The sequence below is a fragment of the Apis laboriosa genome, unplaced genomic scaffold (assembly GCF_014066325.1).
Source record: "Apis laboriosa isolate Shangri-la unplaced genomic scaffold, ASM1406632v1 scaffold71_cov137, whole genome shotgun sequence".
Classification (NCBI taxonomy): Eukaryota; Metazoa; Arthropoda; class Insecta; order Hymenoptera; family Apidae; genus Apis; species Apis laboriosa.
Genome location: NW_025224229.1, coordinates 110,052 through 129,268, shown reverse-complemented (window position 1 = coordinate 129,268; position 19,217 = coordinate 110,052). Strand labels below are relative to the sequence as shown.

The window sequence follows — 19,217 nt, the reverse complement described above, 5'->3', positions numbered from 1 at the left end:
ATCATTCTTATATTTTACCCTTATACTTTTATTTATTATTATTATTTATATTATACTTTTATTCTTTTTAATTTCGTTTGTATTAATACATATTTCATATATATAAATTTAGTTACATAGTAGATTTCCAATATTAATTTTATTTATTTAATTATTTGTAATCGCTTCCTCCGTGTCGAACACTTTATATTTCATTAAATAGATTTCCGCTGCAGCTATAAGAGGAATATATTTTTGCATAAAACGCTTTCTTTTTTTCTGAAGATCTGGATAATCTTCCGAATTGAACGCGCTAGCTGAGATGATCAAATTTCGTTGCTCTTTTAGATTTTCCACGTATAGTTTTATTGTATAATAATCGAGTTGATTATAATTTTGTTTAAATAATGCAACCCATGCAATATCGAATTCTTCTATCATAAAGTCAGCTAAATCGATTATATTCTTTGAATTCATATTATCCATGTCGTTAACTGAAAGTATTATACAGATATAAAGTTTAGTCGATCAATATTTTGTAATTATTCTTTCTTACTTACCGAAACTAAATTATTTTAAATTTTCTTAAAACTAATTTTTATTTCTAATCACTGAAGATGCTTGAAAAATTATTGTTTGAAAGAACAATGAAAAATTTTTAAAAAATTATTTTTAAATGGAAATATAAATATAATTGCGATAAACTATGATTATGAACTCAAGAACGAATAAATAAATGATTTCTCGTTTGTTTCCAACTAGCAAATGTATTGTTGAAAAATGCTAATTAACTGAAAAGCCCAAAATATTATTACTTGTGTATGTATATATATCTTATTATACGTATCATAATAGATTAATATATATATGTATATATGTTATTGAACGAAAGTTATTATACTATTGAACAAAATTTTGAAGTGAATAATGTGATACATAAGAATATATTTTTTTCTCAGTGATAAAGATTAGAAAGATGTATTTCAATATTATAATTTGAATTGCGGATTTTGCAGCTAAAAAGTTTAAGTTTAAATATTAATCTAATATGTAAAAAAATAATATAATTCTGAAAAGTCGATTCTAGAGATCAAAATAAATATAAAAATTGATATACAAAAATATTGATTGAATTATTAAATTATAATTATATTATTATTTATTAAATATATTAAATTATTATTAAATTATTATTAAATTATAATTATATTAATTATTTATTAAATTATAATTATATTAAATTTACAATTTATTTTTCAAATTATCAAATTTTCAAATTTTTTTGATCGAATCGATTATAATATAATATTAATTCATAAATTAATAATAATCCCATAATGGAAATTATATTAAAATTAAATTCAAAAATTTAAAACAATATAAATTTATTTTTAAAAACATAATCTATAAGATATTGATTTTCATCATGGTATTAATTTATGATTAATTAATTTATGACTTAATATTGTATTTTTTACATTAAAGATTAAGATATTATAGTTTTGAAAGAGAAATGACAAATATTATAATAAGTATTTAATATAAGTATTTAATTGACATCTCGTATTTCTATGGTCATGTGCAAGAGAAAGAATAGATAAGGAGATCAAATAACAGGAAAAGAACAAAGATAGAATAAATTCAGAAATTTACGCCAAAATTCATCTGTAGTGTGCCTCAAATTAAACATATATAAAAAAAGAAAACAAATAATAAGAAAAAGATAGAAATAGATGAAATATTTATTATTAGCGCCATCTTTTGAGTATCAAAAATATTTCTTCAAAAGATAAAATAAAATGAGAATTGAGAAGTAGTGCCATCTCTTAAATAATTAGAAAGATATCTTTAATTAAGAAATGGCGTTAATAATTTATTCATTTATCCTTCTTCTATTATTTGTTTTTTATAATTGTTTTATTTAAAACATTCTAAAAATAATAATATAAAATTTCTTTAATTTTTTTATTATTTTTATCCTTTTGTCACTATTTATTCTTTTTGTACTTTTTCTATAAATTTTATGTGCTCTAAAAACATTTCCGAAATTTTATTATTTTTATTATTTTCTTTATCTAATCAATTGATTATAAATTTATAAATCTTAACATATATATCTATAATTTATAATAATAGATATAAGCTATATGTTCAAAAAATTCTAAAATAAAAATTTTTGTCCAAATTTTCAATTTTATATTAGAAAAATATAGTTGGGCAGGAAATGGCAATATGTATTTAATTAAGAATGAATGTTGTTCGATCGAATTATGTATATAATCAACATCAAAAATGCATAATAAAACAGAAAAGCAACGAAAAAATATTTATACAGTTTTATAATATTCATTTTCAACTGAATGTTAACAAAAATTTAAACAAATAATATGAAATAGTTTTTAAATGTTATTTCGTGACTTTTAATAAAGTTCAATATAATATCTGTTTTGCGCCATCTGTAAGAATTACTACATATAATTTTTATTTATTTTATATAAGTTTCTTCTCTATCTTATTTTTATTCATACATCATACATACATGACATATTAGAAAATATTAGAAAATTCAAATTTATAATTAATATAAAAAAAAAAGAAAATTGTTTAGTTTTTATTATACATTAAAAGTGATTAAAAATATTCTAAAAAAAGATTAACTTTGTGTAATAATTTACATGTGCAAGATGCTATTAATCTAAAATAAATAAGTTATTTATACAGGTAACATTTATTTAAATATAATTTTTAGAGTGAATAATTTTTAGCATATAAATAAATATCTTATAATCTACGTTTAAGCAATTAAAGTTATGATTTATTTTTAAATTTATGATTTAAAAATATTAATAATAATGAATATTAAACTTTATGTAACAGTATAATTATTAATGATTATAAAAAAAAATTTAATTTATCGTATTATAATGATTTACTTTAAGTCTGGAACAAAATTAAATTCATAAAAAATTTTATTTTAAATAATATTTTATTTAATGTTTATATATAGGACATAGAAGAATTAAAATATGACCAGATCAATGTTCTATTTTCTCAAAAACTATAAAATAATTAGGTTAGCATTATTATTTTGATTAATATAGATTTCTTTAGTAATATTATTTTTAATATAAATTATGAAAACATTTTATATCACATTGATTTTCTATAAATATCGCAATGATAAATTGAAAATAATATTTTTTTTTATGTTTTATGATAATTTCTTAATAAAAAAATGTTAATTGTATTGTTAAAAGATTTTTATTGAATAGAATACAATAGAATAAATAAATTTCATGTACTCCTCATCAAAATTAAATAGTTCTTGATAAAGTATTTATTTGTGACTGTTAATTCTGAAAATACTAATGCGACATAAAACTAATTTCATAAAAGAAATATAAGTAATAATATAAGTAATAAATTTGTTTTAAATAATAAATAAACATATATTTAAGTAATAATATAATTCTTTTATGATATTTAAAAAGGTAAAATATTATACATAACATTATTATATATAGCATATTTTAATTTTTTTATATCCTAATTATTTTTTATCCTAAGTACAAATACAAATATTAAATAAAATATTTAATTTGAAATTCTATATATTTTGCTCCTTAATATACATTTATTTCATTTGAATATGTCTATATTAACTTAATTTTAAATATATAAATTCTAATGTAAATATATTTATATTGGAATAATATTAAATGAAATAAATATTTTTTGTTATATTTTTATTTTAAATTTTAGTGTTTGATAATATGGCAAAAGAATTGAATGAAATTGTTTTGAGCTATTACGATTGCTTACTGAGGACTAGTGATGTTGCATTACTTCAAGGATCACATTGGTTGAATGATGTTATAATAGGATTCTATTTTGAATATTTAGATAATACATTTAATAAAATTGAAAAGAAAGAATTATATTTTATAAGTCCAGAATTAACACAATTATTAAAAATGACAGATCCATCTCAATATAATGTATTTTTGGATCCTTTGAATATATCAGAATGTAAATATATATTTTTTCCTTTGAACAATTGTGATAGGAAAGATGCAGCAGGGGGATCACATTGGAGTTTATTAGTATTTTGTAAGCAAGATAAGACATGTTACCATTTTGATTCATCAAGAGGTTATAATAGTAGTATTGCTTCAAAGTTTGCAAAGAATGTAATGAGTTGTTTACTTGATAAAGATGAATCTAACAAGAAATTTGTTGATATGGATAGTCCACAACAAGATAATGGTTATGATTGTGGTGTTTATGTTTTATGTTTAGCAGATGTAATTGCAAGGAATGTTTTGGAAACTGGTAATATAATTGAATGTGATTATAATTATGCTAAAAAATTAGTACAAACAAAACGTACAGTATTATTAAATTTAATAAATGATCTTAAACGCAAATCAAACATTGATAAATAATATCTATAATGTATACATATAATATTATATGTAATTTTTTTTATATGTAAATATATTATATATGTAATTATTATTTAGTGTTTATATTTAATGTTTTGTTAATTTTGAGCTGTGTTCATGTAAATAGATAATACAGTTTATGTAAATAAATAAGTAAATAATTAATTAATTAATAATAGAATAAGTACAATATTTCTGTATTATATATAATATGTATTATATATTTATTATATTATATATTTATAAATAGATAATAAAAAAATATATATTCTTAAATATAAATAATAATTAAATATGAATATTTTTATAATTTATTTTATAAAATATTCTTTTGTATTATTTGATTTTAAAAAAGATTAGATAATTACAAACTATTTCATGATCCACAATATAGTTTTTGCATTCGAATAATTTTATTTATAATAATAATTTGTGATTAAATGTAAGTATATAAAAAATTTTTAAATAATCCACAAGTCTTCGTTTTTTGAGTTACGCAATACAATTCTGAATTTCCACTATTAGCAATGTTTTGTATTCCTGAAAATGTAATCTTTTTCTTTTTTTTTTATTTCATAATTCGTAACTAATAGACTGTGAATCATAGTATCATGAATTTGGCTACTAATACTCTACATATATTCGTACTTATATATATTATATATAATATAAAGTCTTAAATATATTTAAATTCAAGTTTCAAAAAACAAAAAAGATAAAGAACAAAAAGGAAATTTAAAGCAAAATACATAAACTGATAATGTTCACGAGAAAATTATTTATAATATAATAATAATTATATTATAATATAATAATAATTTATGTTTATAATATATTTTATAACATATTTATATATTATATTTATATATATATTTATTATTATATAATATATTTATATAATTTATAATATATTTATATTATTATTAAAATGTCATCTATTATACTATAATAAAACAGTTACATTTTTTAAATAAATATTTTGTATCATAAGTTATATTGTATTAATATTTATAATATTTATAATTATATTAATATTTGTATTAGTAAATTATTATTAACATAAATATAAGATATATTGACAATAATAATCTATAGTATATTATCATTATTTTCACTTTTAATAAATTTTATTATTTTATTTTTAATAAATGGTCATTTATTATTATCTTGAAATAACAAAAAGTTTCTATTATAAATTATATAATGCAACATAATGTAATCTTTTGTATAATTATTATTATCTAATTCAAATATATATATTATCTAATTCAAAAATATATATTACAAAATCGTAATCGTACATTCACAATCGTAATATTACAATAATCGTAAGCATTTTTAAAAAAGTATTCTTTTAATTATATGATTTATTATTATTCTTATGATCAATAAATTCTAGATTATGTTTTATTTCAGATATTTCAGATATATAAGACAAAATATCTCCAAATATATTTATTTAAGGATTTTATGTTTAATGCATTAAAATATGATATTTTAAGTTTCTATAAGAATTTAGATATTATTTATTATTATTATGAATTTTTATTAATTATTCTTTTCTGCATTATTGTGATAAAATTCCATCTGTAATATAAAGTGATTCTCTCGTTAATGAATTCAAAGCAAGCATCGATAAAATAACTTTAAATTATTAATGAATAATGATTCTCAAATATTTATGGGTTGAAGCTCATTTTCGATACAATTGTTTTATAAATAAAAAATCGCGATTCATAAATGTTTGGGAACCATTAGCGAATTGTCCTGTATATGTATTTTTAATTTTTAATTTTAAAATTTGATTGATTATTACATTAGAAAGAATATCAAAATATTTGATATATTGAGATTGATCATGATGTAAAAAAAGTTGAGAAATATTGTCTTAACTAAATTTAATCAGAAAATAGATTTATCTTAATATATATAATTCAATAAAAAACTTAAGATAAAACATTTCACAAACAATGAATGAAAGTAATGTAAATAGATAATGTCATATAAATTCATATTGAAATATCGCGTTATATAAATATTATATTAGTATAAGTATATTGTATAGTATAAGAATTGTTCAGCATTTATGAATCATGTCATATAAATAGCTTGATATATTTTATTAAATAAATTTAAGAAAATATTGTAATTCGAAAAAATATAAATAAAGAATATAAATAAAAAAGAATATAAATAAAAATTATTGAATTAGCAGATTGTAATTATTTTATCATAATTGTTCATTTTGTTTATTTTATATATATTTTATATATTTACTGTTTTTATTCACTATGCTTTATAATGACAATTATGAATTAAAAATTATAAATTATAAATTATAAATATATCATATCATTGCAATACATATATTGCATACAACTCTTATAATGAAAAAAATCGAAATTTGAACTCATTTCATCATATATATTTTATTATATATTTTATTAAATAAATTATATGTTATATATCATTAAATGATGTATTCACTTCATTATAATATAATAAATATAGTGAAATTTTGTATTAAAAATCATTTGAAATATTTTTCATTATTGAAATATTGAATCAAATAGCAATTTAAACTAATTAACTAATGAATTGTATTTTACTTTCATTTTTGTTTTAATCTTTTTGCGAAATTATGAATTATTTTTCAACCTTATGTTATATAAAAAGACTAGTCTGAATTTAATTGCATTGCATTTTAATTTTTAAAGTAATATAAATAATATAGATAAATAACACGGTATAGAACTAATAAATATTTTAAATTCAATAATAAATTGATAAGTAAACTGATATATACGCGCTGTGATAATGCAATTATTGGCACATGTATATGTAAATGTACATGTAAATTTTTGTAAATGATAAATTTATGCTTGGTAATCTAATCATAAAATATATATTAATAATATAAAATATAATACAAATAATATTTAATTACCATGTAATGCCAATGATGTTTGCCATAGTTGAAAATAAAAAAATAATATAAATACTAATTATAGTGATCGCATCAAAATACAAGAATTCTTGAAGTGTAATACTCATATATTTTATGTATCATCACACTTAACTTTATTTCTAGGCAGGCTGTGTTTTCTAAAAATTAACGTTGTATTTCAAATTTTAATTGAAATTGAATTTTTTACAAATGTGAAAATGTGAACGATATGTGTAAATTATACATATTTTATGTTGCATTAATGTATAAATGCGTCATAATTTTTTTGTGTTTTTAGTTATGTTTTTAGTTTGTGTTTTCAAGAAAATAAAATAAAAGCGGTTTATGCATAAATTATACAAATTCTTCGAAATTTAGCCAATGTTTAATTATATATATTAAAAATAATAAATCATTAAAGCATAAATCGAAAAAGCAGTTGAATAAATAAATGGAAAATATAAAGAATTTCAATAATAATATTGTTCCACTTGAATAATAGTAATAACAACAATATTTAAATGTAAGTTATGATTAATTTTAGATATATTAATTGTAAAATTAAATATAATAATAATAAATATTTTTATTATTTAAATATTTAATTAAACATTTTTTAAACAATATAAAAATTTTTAACAATATAAAAATTACAATTACAATTTGTTTTAGCGCTACCTATTATATAATAATTTATTTTAAATTTATAAATATATATTAATAATATTACATTTATATCTATTTTAATAATTACATTATAATATAATTATATAATGTAATTATTAAATAATAATTATAATTATAATGAATGTAATTAAATATTTTTTGTTATATTTTTAAATTAGAGTATTTTAATTTTTTTATATTTGGTATCGCAATTTTTAGAGACAAATTTATAGAATTGGATATTAATTTGTTACAAATTCAATCGTTTATTAAATCGTTTTTTTTTATATCTCTAAATTTAATCTTTTTAATACACCTTACGATTAGATATTTAAATATATCTCGAAATTACATTGAAAATTACGAAATAAAATTTTGAATTACCAAATGACTAAATATTGCATCATATATCGATAAAAAAATAATGATTTGATATCAATCTGAATATTATCGTCATTTTACTATCGTAAAATGTTTCATTGAGTATTTCAGTCATCAATTATTTTATTATGCTGTTCAAGATAATCTTTTACGATAATTTTGAATTTATTTTAACGAGTTAAAACTTTTAAATATTTTAAGAATGAAAATAAATAAACAAAATTTTATATTACGTTTTGATGTTTTGTAAAGTAATATTTACGAATTCATTAGATAAATTATTTATAATAAATTCGTAGATAATTTTATAATTCTTTTTATTAATTTGAAATTAATCAATTTCATTTTCATATTAGAAAAGTCAAGTTCTTTAAAATTTTATGAAAAATCGTATCATTAGAAGATATATATATATATATATATACATATAAATATACATATATAAATATAGATATACATATATAAATATACATATACATTTCAAGAATTATAATTTCAATATTATCAATTGATTACTCATTCGTATTGATTATAATAGATAATATTTTGAGCATTATTTACATTAAAAATCACTTATACAATATCACAATTTTCATACTTGACAAATGATAAAATTTTAAATTTTTAACAAATAAAAAAATAATATATGCATATGTATAATATTACTATTACTTTTTTCAACGATAGTATACATCAAAGATTTTAGAAGTAGTTTAATAATTTGTTGAATCGTATTCCTCCATCGTGATTCTGTGCAAATATTATTCAACTTACGACTATTGTTACTATATCAATGACTTCAGAATCATCTATTTAATTGAATTAGAGAGATATATTTTCAAGTTACGCAATTCTGTTTCACTTTTCAAATATTTTCATTTATTTAACTATAATTTCGTAGTTTTTTAAAACGTGCATTGTGAGATGAAAATCAAAAAATGAAAGAAAATTTATGTTTAATAAATTAAATACACAATGCTTGATTATAATTGAGATTGATAAAATCTCATTATTAAATTAAAAAACATTAAGAGATAAATCATTCGTTTTATTCATAGAATTAAGAATTAATATATTTTAATCGCAAATATTTATTGCGATTTAAAATTTTTAGTTCTTTAAATTGTATTATATATTTTTAATATAAATATTAAACATAAATATAAATACAGAATAATAATTAATAATTATTGAATTAAATGTTTATATCCATTGAAATAAAAATTCCATAATGTAAAATATTTTAGCAATTCAGTATTTAATCACAATTTAATATATAATAAAAAAAAATCAAATAAAAATTTTTTTATAAGCATTACAAATAGCAAGAATAGTCTTTTGTCTTTTTTTTTTTTTAGTTCTATATGCAAAACGTATAGATAGAAAATACAAAAATAATTGAAAATTGATAAGTACGTTACACGGGCACATGTTATCGTTAACATATATATATAATAAAATTTAATTAGCAATAGTAATTATTTTCGCAGATATTTCGAAAAGTAAGGTTGAACAGTCATTATATGTACAATGAAAATTATTCAAAATTTAAAAATTAATTAAAATTTTCAAAACAATATAAATATGCAATATGTTTATTATAAAATAAAAATTATTTTTTATTCAAAAATTTCTAAATTTTTTAAACTTTCTAATTAATCTCGAATTAATTTTTACAAGATGTAAAAAAAAAAAAAAATTTGTAGAATGTTCTTTGTTTTTCTATATCTACTAATTGCAGCGATTGTTTTCATTTGGTTATCTAATTTATGGATAGTATTTTCTATTATTAGTTTTTTATTATTTTTTATTATATATTGTTCGCAATAGTTTTAATGAGTATTCGTTTTTAACTGTTATCGAAAGTCTCTCCAAATGTATTATTGCTTTTTTTTTTAAATTATATAATTATATAATTATATAAATATTAATAAAATATTAATTTAATCAAATATTATTTTAATATATCTCTTAATATTTTTTTTAATTCGATATTAATATGTTACTTTTTTAAAAAAAAAGATTACGAAATATTTTGTCTTCAAATTTTTCTTTTTTTATCATATTTGAAATATCAAAAAATATAAATAAAGATAAGCGATATTATGACTATATATTCCAATATCTATTCTGCAATGTATAATGACAAAGCAATATAAAGATAAAGATTAGATTAATCGATAATACGTAATTTTATCAAATGTGAAGTGTAATAGGCATTCGTTTTATATGAACATCTCTTTTGTATCTATCATGTTAACAATGAAAGACTGATATCACCGTCATTTGTTGTAATTTTTTTTGTGGTATGATATTATGTTAATTTTATTATGAAATTATGTTATGTGAAATATATTGTGCATGATTTTATCAATTAATATGATAATTTTTTTTTATTTATTCAAAATCATATAATCATATAATTATATTATTCAAATAATCTATGTATAATAAGTGCAGTGTTTATGATTTATAAGTAATATATTTATATTGTGTTGAAAAAAATGATAGTGCAATAGTGTTATAACACTGTGTTATATATATTTATATAAAAACAAATATATATATATACATAAATCAGCGATATTAGGAATTAATAATATTTAAATATAATAAATATATTAGATGAAAAACATATGCAATATAAAAATAGACTACTTAATAAATTTTTAATTGTTATTTTTATTAAGAATAATTACAGAATTATTGCAATAATATTTTTTTATGATATTTGAATAATAAAAAGAAAGAAAAGGAAAAATATAATGATTACAGAAGAAACGAATCAACCTCCAGATGGAAAATGGGGTTGGATGATTGTTTTGGCGTATGGATTGAACGGGGTATGTTAAATATTATAAATAGAAAATTTACATTATCTATTTTGTAAGCTAATGTTGATAATCGATGATTTATAATAATTGTTATATATAATAATTAATCAATAATAATTATTATAGCAAAACTTCAATTGATTAAAAAAAAAAATTTTCTTTTGCTCTTTCTTCAAGTAGAATAATTTCAAACGAAAATTGTCAGAATTTCACTTTATCAAAATTAAAATTAATTTTCAATTAATATATCTTTTACATCATTATTTATCATATATCATGATTGATAAATCATAATATTTCCAAATAACCATTCGATTATTTATAATATATGCACTTATTTCTATATTATTATTCTATATATTATTATTTCTATATTATCACTTAATAATATTGGATAATAAACGCACAATTTATATAATAAAATGATAAAATTATAATAATGAACCGTGTGATAATGACACAATGTATATCCGATATACATCCGAAGATGAAACAAAAAAAATGTGAATAATATAATGTGAAAAATATGATATTATATTTTTATATACATATATAATCTAATACATATACAATTTTTTCAAATTATGGATATGGAAATCTTAATATATTAATTTTCAATTAATATATAAAAAATAGTAATCAAATGAAATTTTCAATTGATTTTTTTTTATTATGATTTTTTTATATAAATTTGGTAACATTAATAAAATTAATTTTTTAATAATTAGAAAATGGAACAAGGCGAGATTATTATCTATTTCACATTATTGATGTATAAAAAATATGATAAATAAAAATGAATTAACTTAGAAAATAGTAAATATATGAAAAAAATAAGTTATCTACAAAATTAATATTTCAATTTACAATATTCTTATCCATTTAAAAATTATTTTTGTGTTTGTAACAACTGAGATCTTATTCTTATTTTCTGATCATATCCACAGATAAATAATGATTTTTAATCATATTGATCCTTGAATATCATCAATTAAATAATTTTTTCGTGTATTTATTTATCTATTAACAAATATCACTTGTAAACAAAGAAAGATAATTATTCAATTATTTAAAGATTATTCAATTAGCAATTCGATGTAACATAGGTCAAGATGATATTATCACGATAATGAACTCTTGCTTTTTCGAAGATTTAAATGGAATTTCTTTATATATATATATTTGGGACATTTTGTAAACCATTTTGTTAACAAATAAGATGTTTGTACTGAAAAAAGAGTTAAATAAATTCATTACATTTAAACAATTTTAAAAAATGAAGGCGTGTATATTTTAAATGAACGTGTATGTAGATATGTTGCTATTTTTTTTTTGCATAGAATAAAACAAAATTTATATCAATTTATATCAAAATTATTTTTTTGTATTTTTTATGTTATGTTTTGAAAATTTATTTTTCTTTTATATACTTTGTATATAAGTTTTATATACTTGTTGTACTAGTATTGAATACTAGTTTTATATATTTTGATAAAGAAATATTTGAATGATATGTAATAACATTTTTATTTTTTATATTACCAATAAATGTAATAGATATTCTAAAGCAATTTTTATTTACTTTCCCCTTATTAATTATCAAAATTCATAAAAAATTAAAAAATTACATAACATCTCAAATTTTCGAAAAAGTATAGAAAAAAAAATAATAGTTTGAAAAAATATTTTATTTCAGATTCCATATTGCCTAATATAAATATTTTTTATAGAAAAAATAAAAACAGGTTTTATTCATATAATAAAAATTTTTTTTTTGCATTTTATTATTTTTATATAAAATCGTTTTCTTTTATCATTTATTATAATTTTAAAGATTAATAAAAATAATTTGACTACATCAAAATATTTGGTATATGTTCTGACTTCGAAACATTGTATTTGACATTGGAATGCTTAAACCCAACTTTGAAATGTGATTGGATACGAAATTCATCTCAAAGAAAGAAAATTATTTTAAAAATATGTCGTCTTTTATTAATTATTGTTTTTAAAAAAGTTCTTTTGACATTTTATAATTAATAATTATATAACAATCTTTCCGATTTGCCTATTATCAAATAACAATTATTAATAATATTGAATTGTTTTTATAGATATGTACCGTATCAATCATACAAGGATTTGGATTAATATTTAAAGATCTTTTCCCTCGTTTTGGGTTCAATGCAACTCAAGGGACGATTATTATTAATACAAGTTTCTCTTTTGGTATGATACTTGGATTGGTGAACGGTCCATTGTTACGAAACTATGGATATAGGAAAATGGCTATAATTGGTAGCTTATTCTTCAGTATTGGAGTAATTATAACGGCATTTATCAGTTCTTTTACTTCTTTCATATTATTCTACGGTATATTCACGTGTAAGTGTGATTCATATTATAATAAAAAATTACTCAAATATTTAAATAATGAGAAGAATATATAAAAATATATATAATAAAAGAATCTTCATGATATAGAAAATTTTATTTTATCAAAAATTTCAAATAATATTTTATACTTTTATAGATACATAAAATACATATAGTAACTAATATTATATTATATAATATAATATAAACTAATATAACATTATATATAACTAATATTTTATTATTACAAGATATCTTCATTATTAATAAGATAATATTTTTTTATGTAGCATTAGGTACATATATGACGTTGTCTGCTTTTTCATATGCATTAAATTCCTATTTTACAACGAAGAGAGGACGCGCCATGTCTTTAGCAATGACGCTTATTGGATTGGGACCTATAGTTGTACCTCAAGTGACTTCCTTTTTACTTTCATATTATGGATTTCAGGTATTTTAATAAATGTATGATATATTTTTATAATTAATTTAATTTTTATAATTATATTTATATTACTAATTATATTTATATCATATAATTATATTATATCTATAATAATAAACTATAATAATATAATATCACTATAATAATAAATTATATAAATCAAAGAAAATAACAATTTTGGAATGGAAAGAAAAAAAATTAAATATATAATTCTTTAGAATTCCCATAGATTTTTTTAAATTTATCCTTCTATATTTAATACATTTGAAGAGTAAAAATATTAAATGTGAAAACTATATTAAAATAATTTAAAAAATAAAAATATTTAATATAATTAATAAGTTTCATATACATTCATTATACATTTTTTATTTTTATGTTATTAGAGCACGATACTATTATATGGAGCATTTTCTTTCCATTCATTGATAGGGGCTTTACTACTTCATCCGCTCAAATGGCATATGAAAGATGCAACTAAATTGAAATCTCCGAATGAAGAATCATTAATGAAAGAAAACGAAAATAAAATATTAGGTAAAAATTGTTTAAAAACAAAACTAAATCTAACATATTTGTTAATTATTTATATATCATTTTTCTATTTATATTTTCAGGATGATTTTAAATATTTAAAAAAAAAAACATAAAAATTGTTATACAAAAATTTTGATTGAAATTTATTTATTAAATTATAAACAATTTTAATTTATATAGGATAAAACGAAATGGAAATAGAGACTGCTATGTGTTATCATACCATCGTTTTGATTTGTTTTCCTTCATCTAATGTAAATTTTCTATTTATAACTTAATAAATAAGTTTCAACTGAAATTTTTATATATCAATATTTACTTTATTGTGTATATAGAAATTTCTACATTTCTACAGAGGTAATCCATAAATAGCTTGACACTCGATATATATAAAAATCATAACAAAACTTTTAAAAAATATTTAAAAATCTAAAAAGAAAAGAAAAAAAGAATTAAATTAAAATAAAATCAATTTTAGATCAGAAAGAGACTATTATTCAAGAAGAAGTAAATATTAAAAATTCAATCATGGACTTAAATAACGTATCACGAAAAAGAAAAATAACTCAAGTTTCGAATATTGATCACGATGCAGAAATTGGAAGTATTTATGGATTCGATATACCTTATGCTCGTCAAATGTCAGAAACATTAAGTGGTAAGAAAATAATCCAGAAGTCATAATATCTAATATTTAATAGATATCATGATAACAAAATTGTAAAAGCAATTTTTTTTATTTTATTATATTGTAATATAAATTCATTTTTTAAAAATATTATTTTACGTAAAGAATTATATATTTATGATAAAATTATATTTTAAATTTTTAATTTATGATATTATAATCTTAGATTTATAATTTTTAATCAAAGAATTATTTTTATTTTTACTTTACATATACAAATGCAAGATCAATGATTGTTTTTTTTTTAATTCTTATTTTTTATATATTAATTTTAAAAATTTTAAAAAATATTATTATAGTTTCTATAGGAGAAAAAGAAATTGATATGTATAAAATCATTGAAAATGGCGAAATGGGAAAAGAGCATTCAAGAATTCAATATAATAATCGATGTGAGTATATATAGATCTCTTAAAATTTATAAAAAGAAGTAAATAATTGAAAATATTTTATTCCAGTTAAAAGTATTGATACGATCAATCTTGGCAGCAGTATTAAAATCTTTGAAGAGAAACCTTTGACAAAATATAATAGTAAAAATGAAATTGATGATTATAAGAATATAATAAACGAAGAAAACGATATATTATTAATAATAAATAACGATGCAAACGCAACATCGAATACAGAAAATGATAACGATGAAAAGTATGTACTATATATATATATTTACATATATTTTACTATATATATATATACATATATAGATTAAAATAAAATAGAAAAAAAATTGAATTTTTTACAAGATAATGATACGTATAAATTTTTTCCTTTTTTCATAAATATATAAAAAATATGCATATACATTAATTTCTTTCTATGCTTATAATATAATACCTTGTATTCTGATTATAATTATATTTATTTCATAAGTTCGTTATTATTATTACTTATTTTTCTCACACAAAATTTTGAATCTATGGTCAAGATACACGACACTATAGTGATTTTAATTATTTTAATTTTAATTATAAAAATATTATTATATTATAATTATGAAAAAAATCGACTATAGAAAAACGAAATAGCAACTATAATTGAGGCAAATATAAGTAAAAAATTTCGATTTTTTTATAGCATAACAATTCGATTTATTTTTGGAAAATTGTTTCAAATTCTATTATGAATATTCAAAAAATAATTAAAATTCTTTCCTTTTATACAGAATGTTACATCTTATACTTTTTAAAAGAAATTTTAAGGAAACTTTCCTTTTTATAAGAAATTTTTTATTTTCAAAATCTTATAAATGAATATCTTATCAATGAGCTAAAAAATTGAAAATGAACTTGAAAATGAAATGAAATGAATATAAAATTTAATCAATTATAGGTTAAAGAATAAGTCTATTATGTCACGAATATTGAAGACGATAGCAGAATATTTTGATCTGGATTTATTAAAGGACCCAGGCTACGTAAATCTGATGTTAGGGATGTCTATAGCTGTTTTTGCTGAAATGAATTTCTCCCAATTAACACCTTTCATTCTAACGGATATGAATATATCAACTAAGCAGATTGCATATATAATGAGTACGATTGCAGGTGTGGATTTGATTTTTAGAATTCTTGCTCCTTTTATTGGAGAATGGTTTAATCAACCACCGAAAATAATGTACATGATAAGTTTATGTCTCTTAATTATCAGTCGAACATGTAAGTATTCGATCATATGTAATTTATTTTATGTTCGATAAAAAGAAAAGCATTTCTTCAAAAAATATTTTGAAATTTGAATATAAATAAAGCAAATAAAAGATATGTATTTTATAATTTACATTTTAATGTTTCTTTATGATATATATATGAAATATATATATATTCTTTATGATATATATATGAAATATTTTCATCAACCATTTTAAAATAATATTTGATAATGATTTTATTAATTTATTTATTTTTTATAACAAAATTTTCTAAATATACGAATAATAATATGCAGAAAAAAGAAATTAATATTTTTCTTCTAAAAAAAAAAAAAAAATAGCAAATATTTTTTTTATAATCTTAAATTTTAATTTTAAAATGTTTTTATTTATTACTTTGTTTAAAAGAGAATTATAAATCTTTGTAAAATATCATTTTAAAAAATTTTGTAAAATATCATTTTAATTTAAAATAAATATTTTGCTTATAATTTTTAAACTGAAATATATAAAAATAATGTTTTAACAAATAAAATTGAAAATATTCTTTATTTAGTAATTTATTTATTTAGATGATTAAATTTTTATTATTTTTTCAATTATTCAATTTTTTAATTATTCAAAAAAATATTTTATTCCATTATTATGCTATATAATGTCTATTGTGATTATATTTATTTAAAATCAAAACATAAAATTTATTAATTAAATTTTGTAATCACACATATTAATTATTGTATCAATCATTATTTTGTATTATTTTATTATTATGTTTTTCTACATATTTACTTTTCCTAATAAAATAATAATTTAAAATAAAATGCATAATAATTTAAAAAATAGTCTCTTCAAACTTACTTTATTATCGAATATTTTTTATTATTATATATTATTATATATTATTATATATTTATATTTAACATGAATTTTTTTTTAAATTTTCATACAGCTTTATTGTTCATTAATGGATTTGTTTCATTATTAATCGTTGCCTGTGGACTAGGAGCTGCTAAAGGAATACGTTCAATATATATGAGTTTAGTAATACCTTCTTACGTACCAATCCATAAATTACCGAATGCATCAGGAATTCAAATGATTGTAAATGGAATGCTGCTTTTATGTGCAGGTCCTATACTTGGTACGTAAAATGAAAATTTTGCAATATCATTAAAGTTTCAAAATATTTGATATTTAATGAATTGTATTTTTGTTATTGTTACAGGTATAATGCGTGATAATTTTGGAAATTTTGCACCTTCCCTAATTGTGATAAATAGTGTTACATTATTTACAGTAATAATGTGGACGATAGAAATTATATTTGTTCGAAGAAAAAAATCACAGAAACGAATAGAACAGGAAATTTCTTGATTTTATAATAAAATATTCAATTAATTAATGTTATATATTCATCGTATCATAACAATGATATTAATCATTTGGATGATTCCACTTTATAAAAAAATTTATTTATTATACATACTTATAAAATAACAAAAAAACCAAATTTAAAATTATAAAAGAAATGAAAAAGAAAAAGAAACAAAGAATAAATGCATACTCTTTTGTATCGAAAATCTTTTTTTCTTTTTCATTTTTTTTTATTATGAAAAAGTTTATACGGATTTTTTACAAATGATATCAAACTTATGTATTTAGTTAAAAATATAATAATTATTTATTATAAATTCTTTATTTTAATTATATTTGTAATTGGACATGGAATATAGTTATTAAAAAAAAAGGAACGTATCGTTTTTCAATATAGATGAAACTAATAAAGAATTGAACTTTTTTCAGAATTTGAATTCTACTGTCTATTTCATCTCTATATGTTCACTGGACGTATTCATTATTTATCATTTGTTTTTCATTAAAAATACTTAAAACTTTTCTTAAGAAAAAAAAAAAGAAAATATTAAATGCTTGAAAAAACTATTAAATGAATTCATCTGAAAGTATAAAAAGTTATTGGAAAAAAATTATGAAATTGTTCAATAAATTTTAAGGAATATGTATATATATTATTATATATTGTTTAATAAAATGTTAATTTTATACAAATAATTTTTGAATTTTTTTTAACTTTGCTATGAACTTTGCAGTAATTTAATACAATTTTAGAAAGAAATTACATATTATTATTATTATGAAAATTATTATATATATATAATAGTAATTAATTGATTATTAAATGTTTTTAAAATATTTAATCTTTATTGCTAATTAATTATTTCATATTTTCGAATATTATGCTATAGT

General features: G+C 17.9%; 2 protein-coding genes across 2 annotated transcripts; both read left to right on the top strand.

The window, feature by feature from the left end:
- Nucleotides 1–2,640: 2,640 nt before the first annotated feature.
- Nucleotides 2,641–4,475, top strand: LOC122719254 (sentrin-specific protease 8-like). Its single transcript, XM_043944917.1, has 2 exons — nt 2,641–2,700; nt 3,742–4,475. Exon 2 carries the CDS (start codon nt 3,753–3,755, stop codon nt 4,422–4,424), a length of 672 nt encoding a protein of 223 aa, XP_043800852.1. The 5' UTR covers nt 2,641–2,700; nt 3,742–3,752; the 3' UTR covers nt 4,425–4,475.
- Nucleotides 4,476–11,066: 6,591 nt separating this feature from the next.
- Nucleotides 11,067–18,496, top strand: LOC122719245. The gene is made up of 10 exons (XM_043944905.1): nt 11,067–11,261; nt 13,367–13,637; nt 13,919–14,082; nt 14,463–14,613; nt 15,092–15,271; nt 15,601–15,693; nt 15,760–15,949; nt 16,634–16,959; nt 17,902–18,093; nt 18,178–18,496. Exons 1-10 carry the CDS (start codon nt 11,184–11,186, stop codon nt 18,324–18,326), a joined length of 1,794 nt encoding a protein of 597 aa, XP_043800840.1. The 5' UTR covers nt 11,067–11,183; the 3' UTR covers nt 18,327–18,496.
- The last annotated feature ends 721 nt before the right edge of the window (nt 18,497–19,217 follow it).

Excerpts from the sequence above, each read along its gene's own strand:
- LOC122719254 (XM_043944917.1), top strand. The coding sequence starts at position 3,753 with ATGGCAAAAGAATTGAATGAAATTGTTTTGAGCTATTACGATTGCTTA.
- LOC122719245 (XM_043944905.1), top strand. The coding sequence starts at position 11,184 with ATGATTACAGAAGAAACGAATCAACCTCCAGATGGAAAATGGGGTTGG. Across the intron at positions 14,083-14,462 it reads TTTCATATTATGGATTTCAG|AGCACGATACTATTATATGG; the intron begins GTATTTTAATAA and ends TTATGTTATTAG. Across the intron at positions 14,614-15,091 it reads AAACGAAAATAAAATATTAG|ATCAGAAAGAGACTATTATT; the intron begins GTAAAAATTGTT and ends AATCAATTTTAG.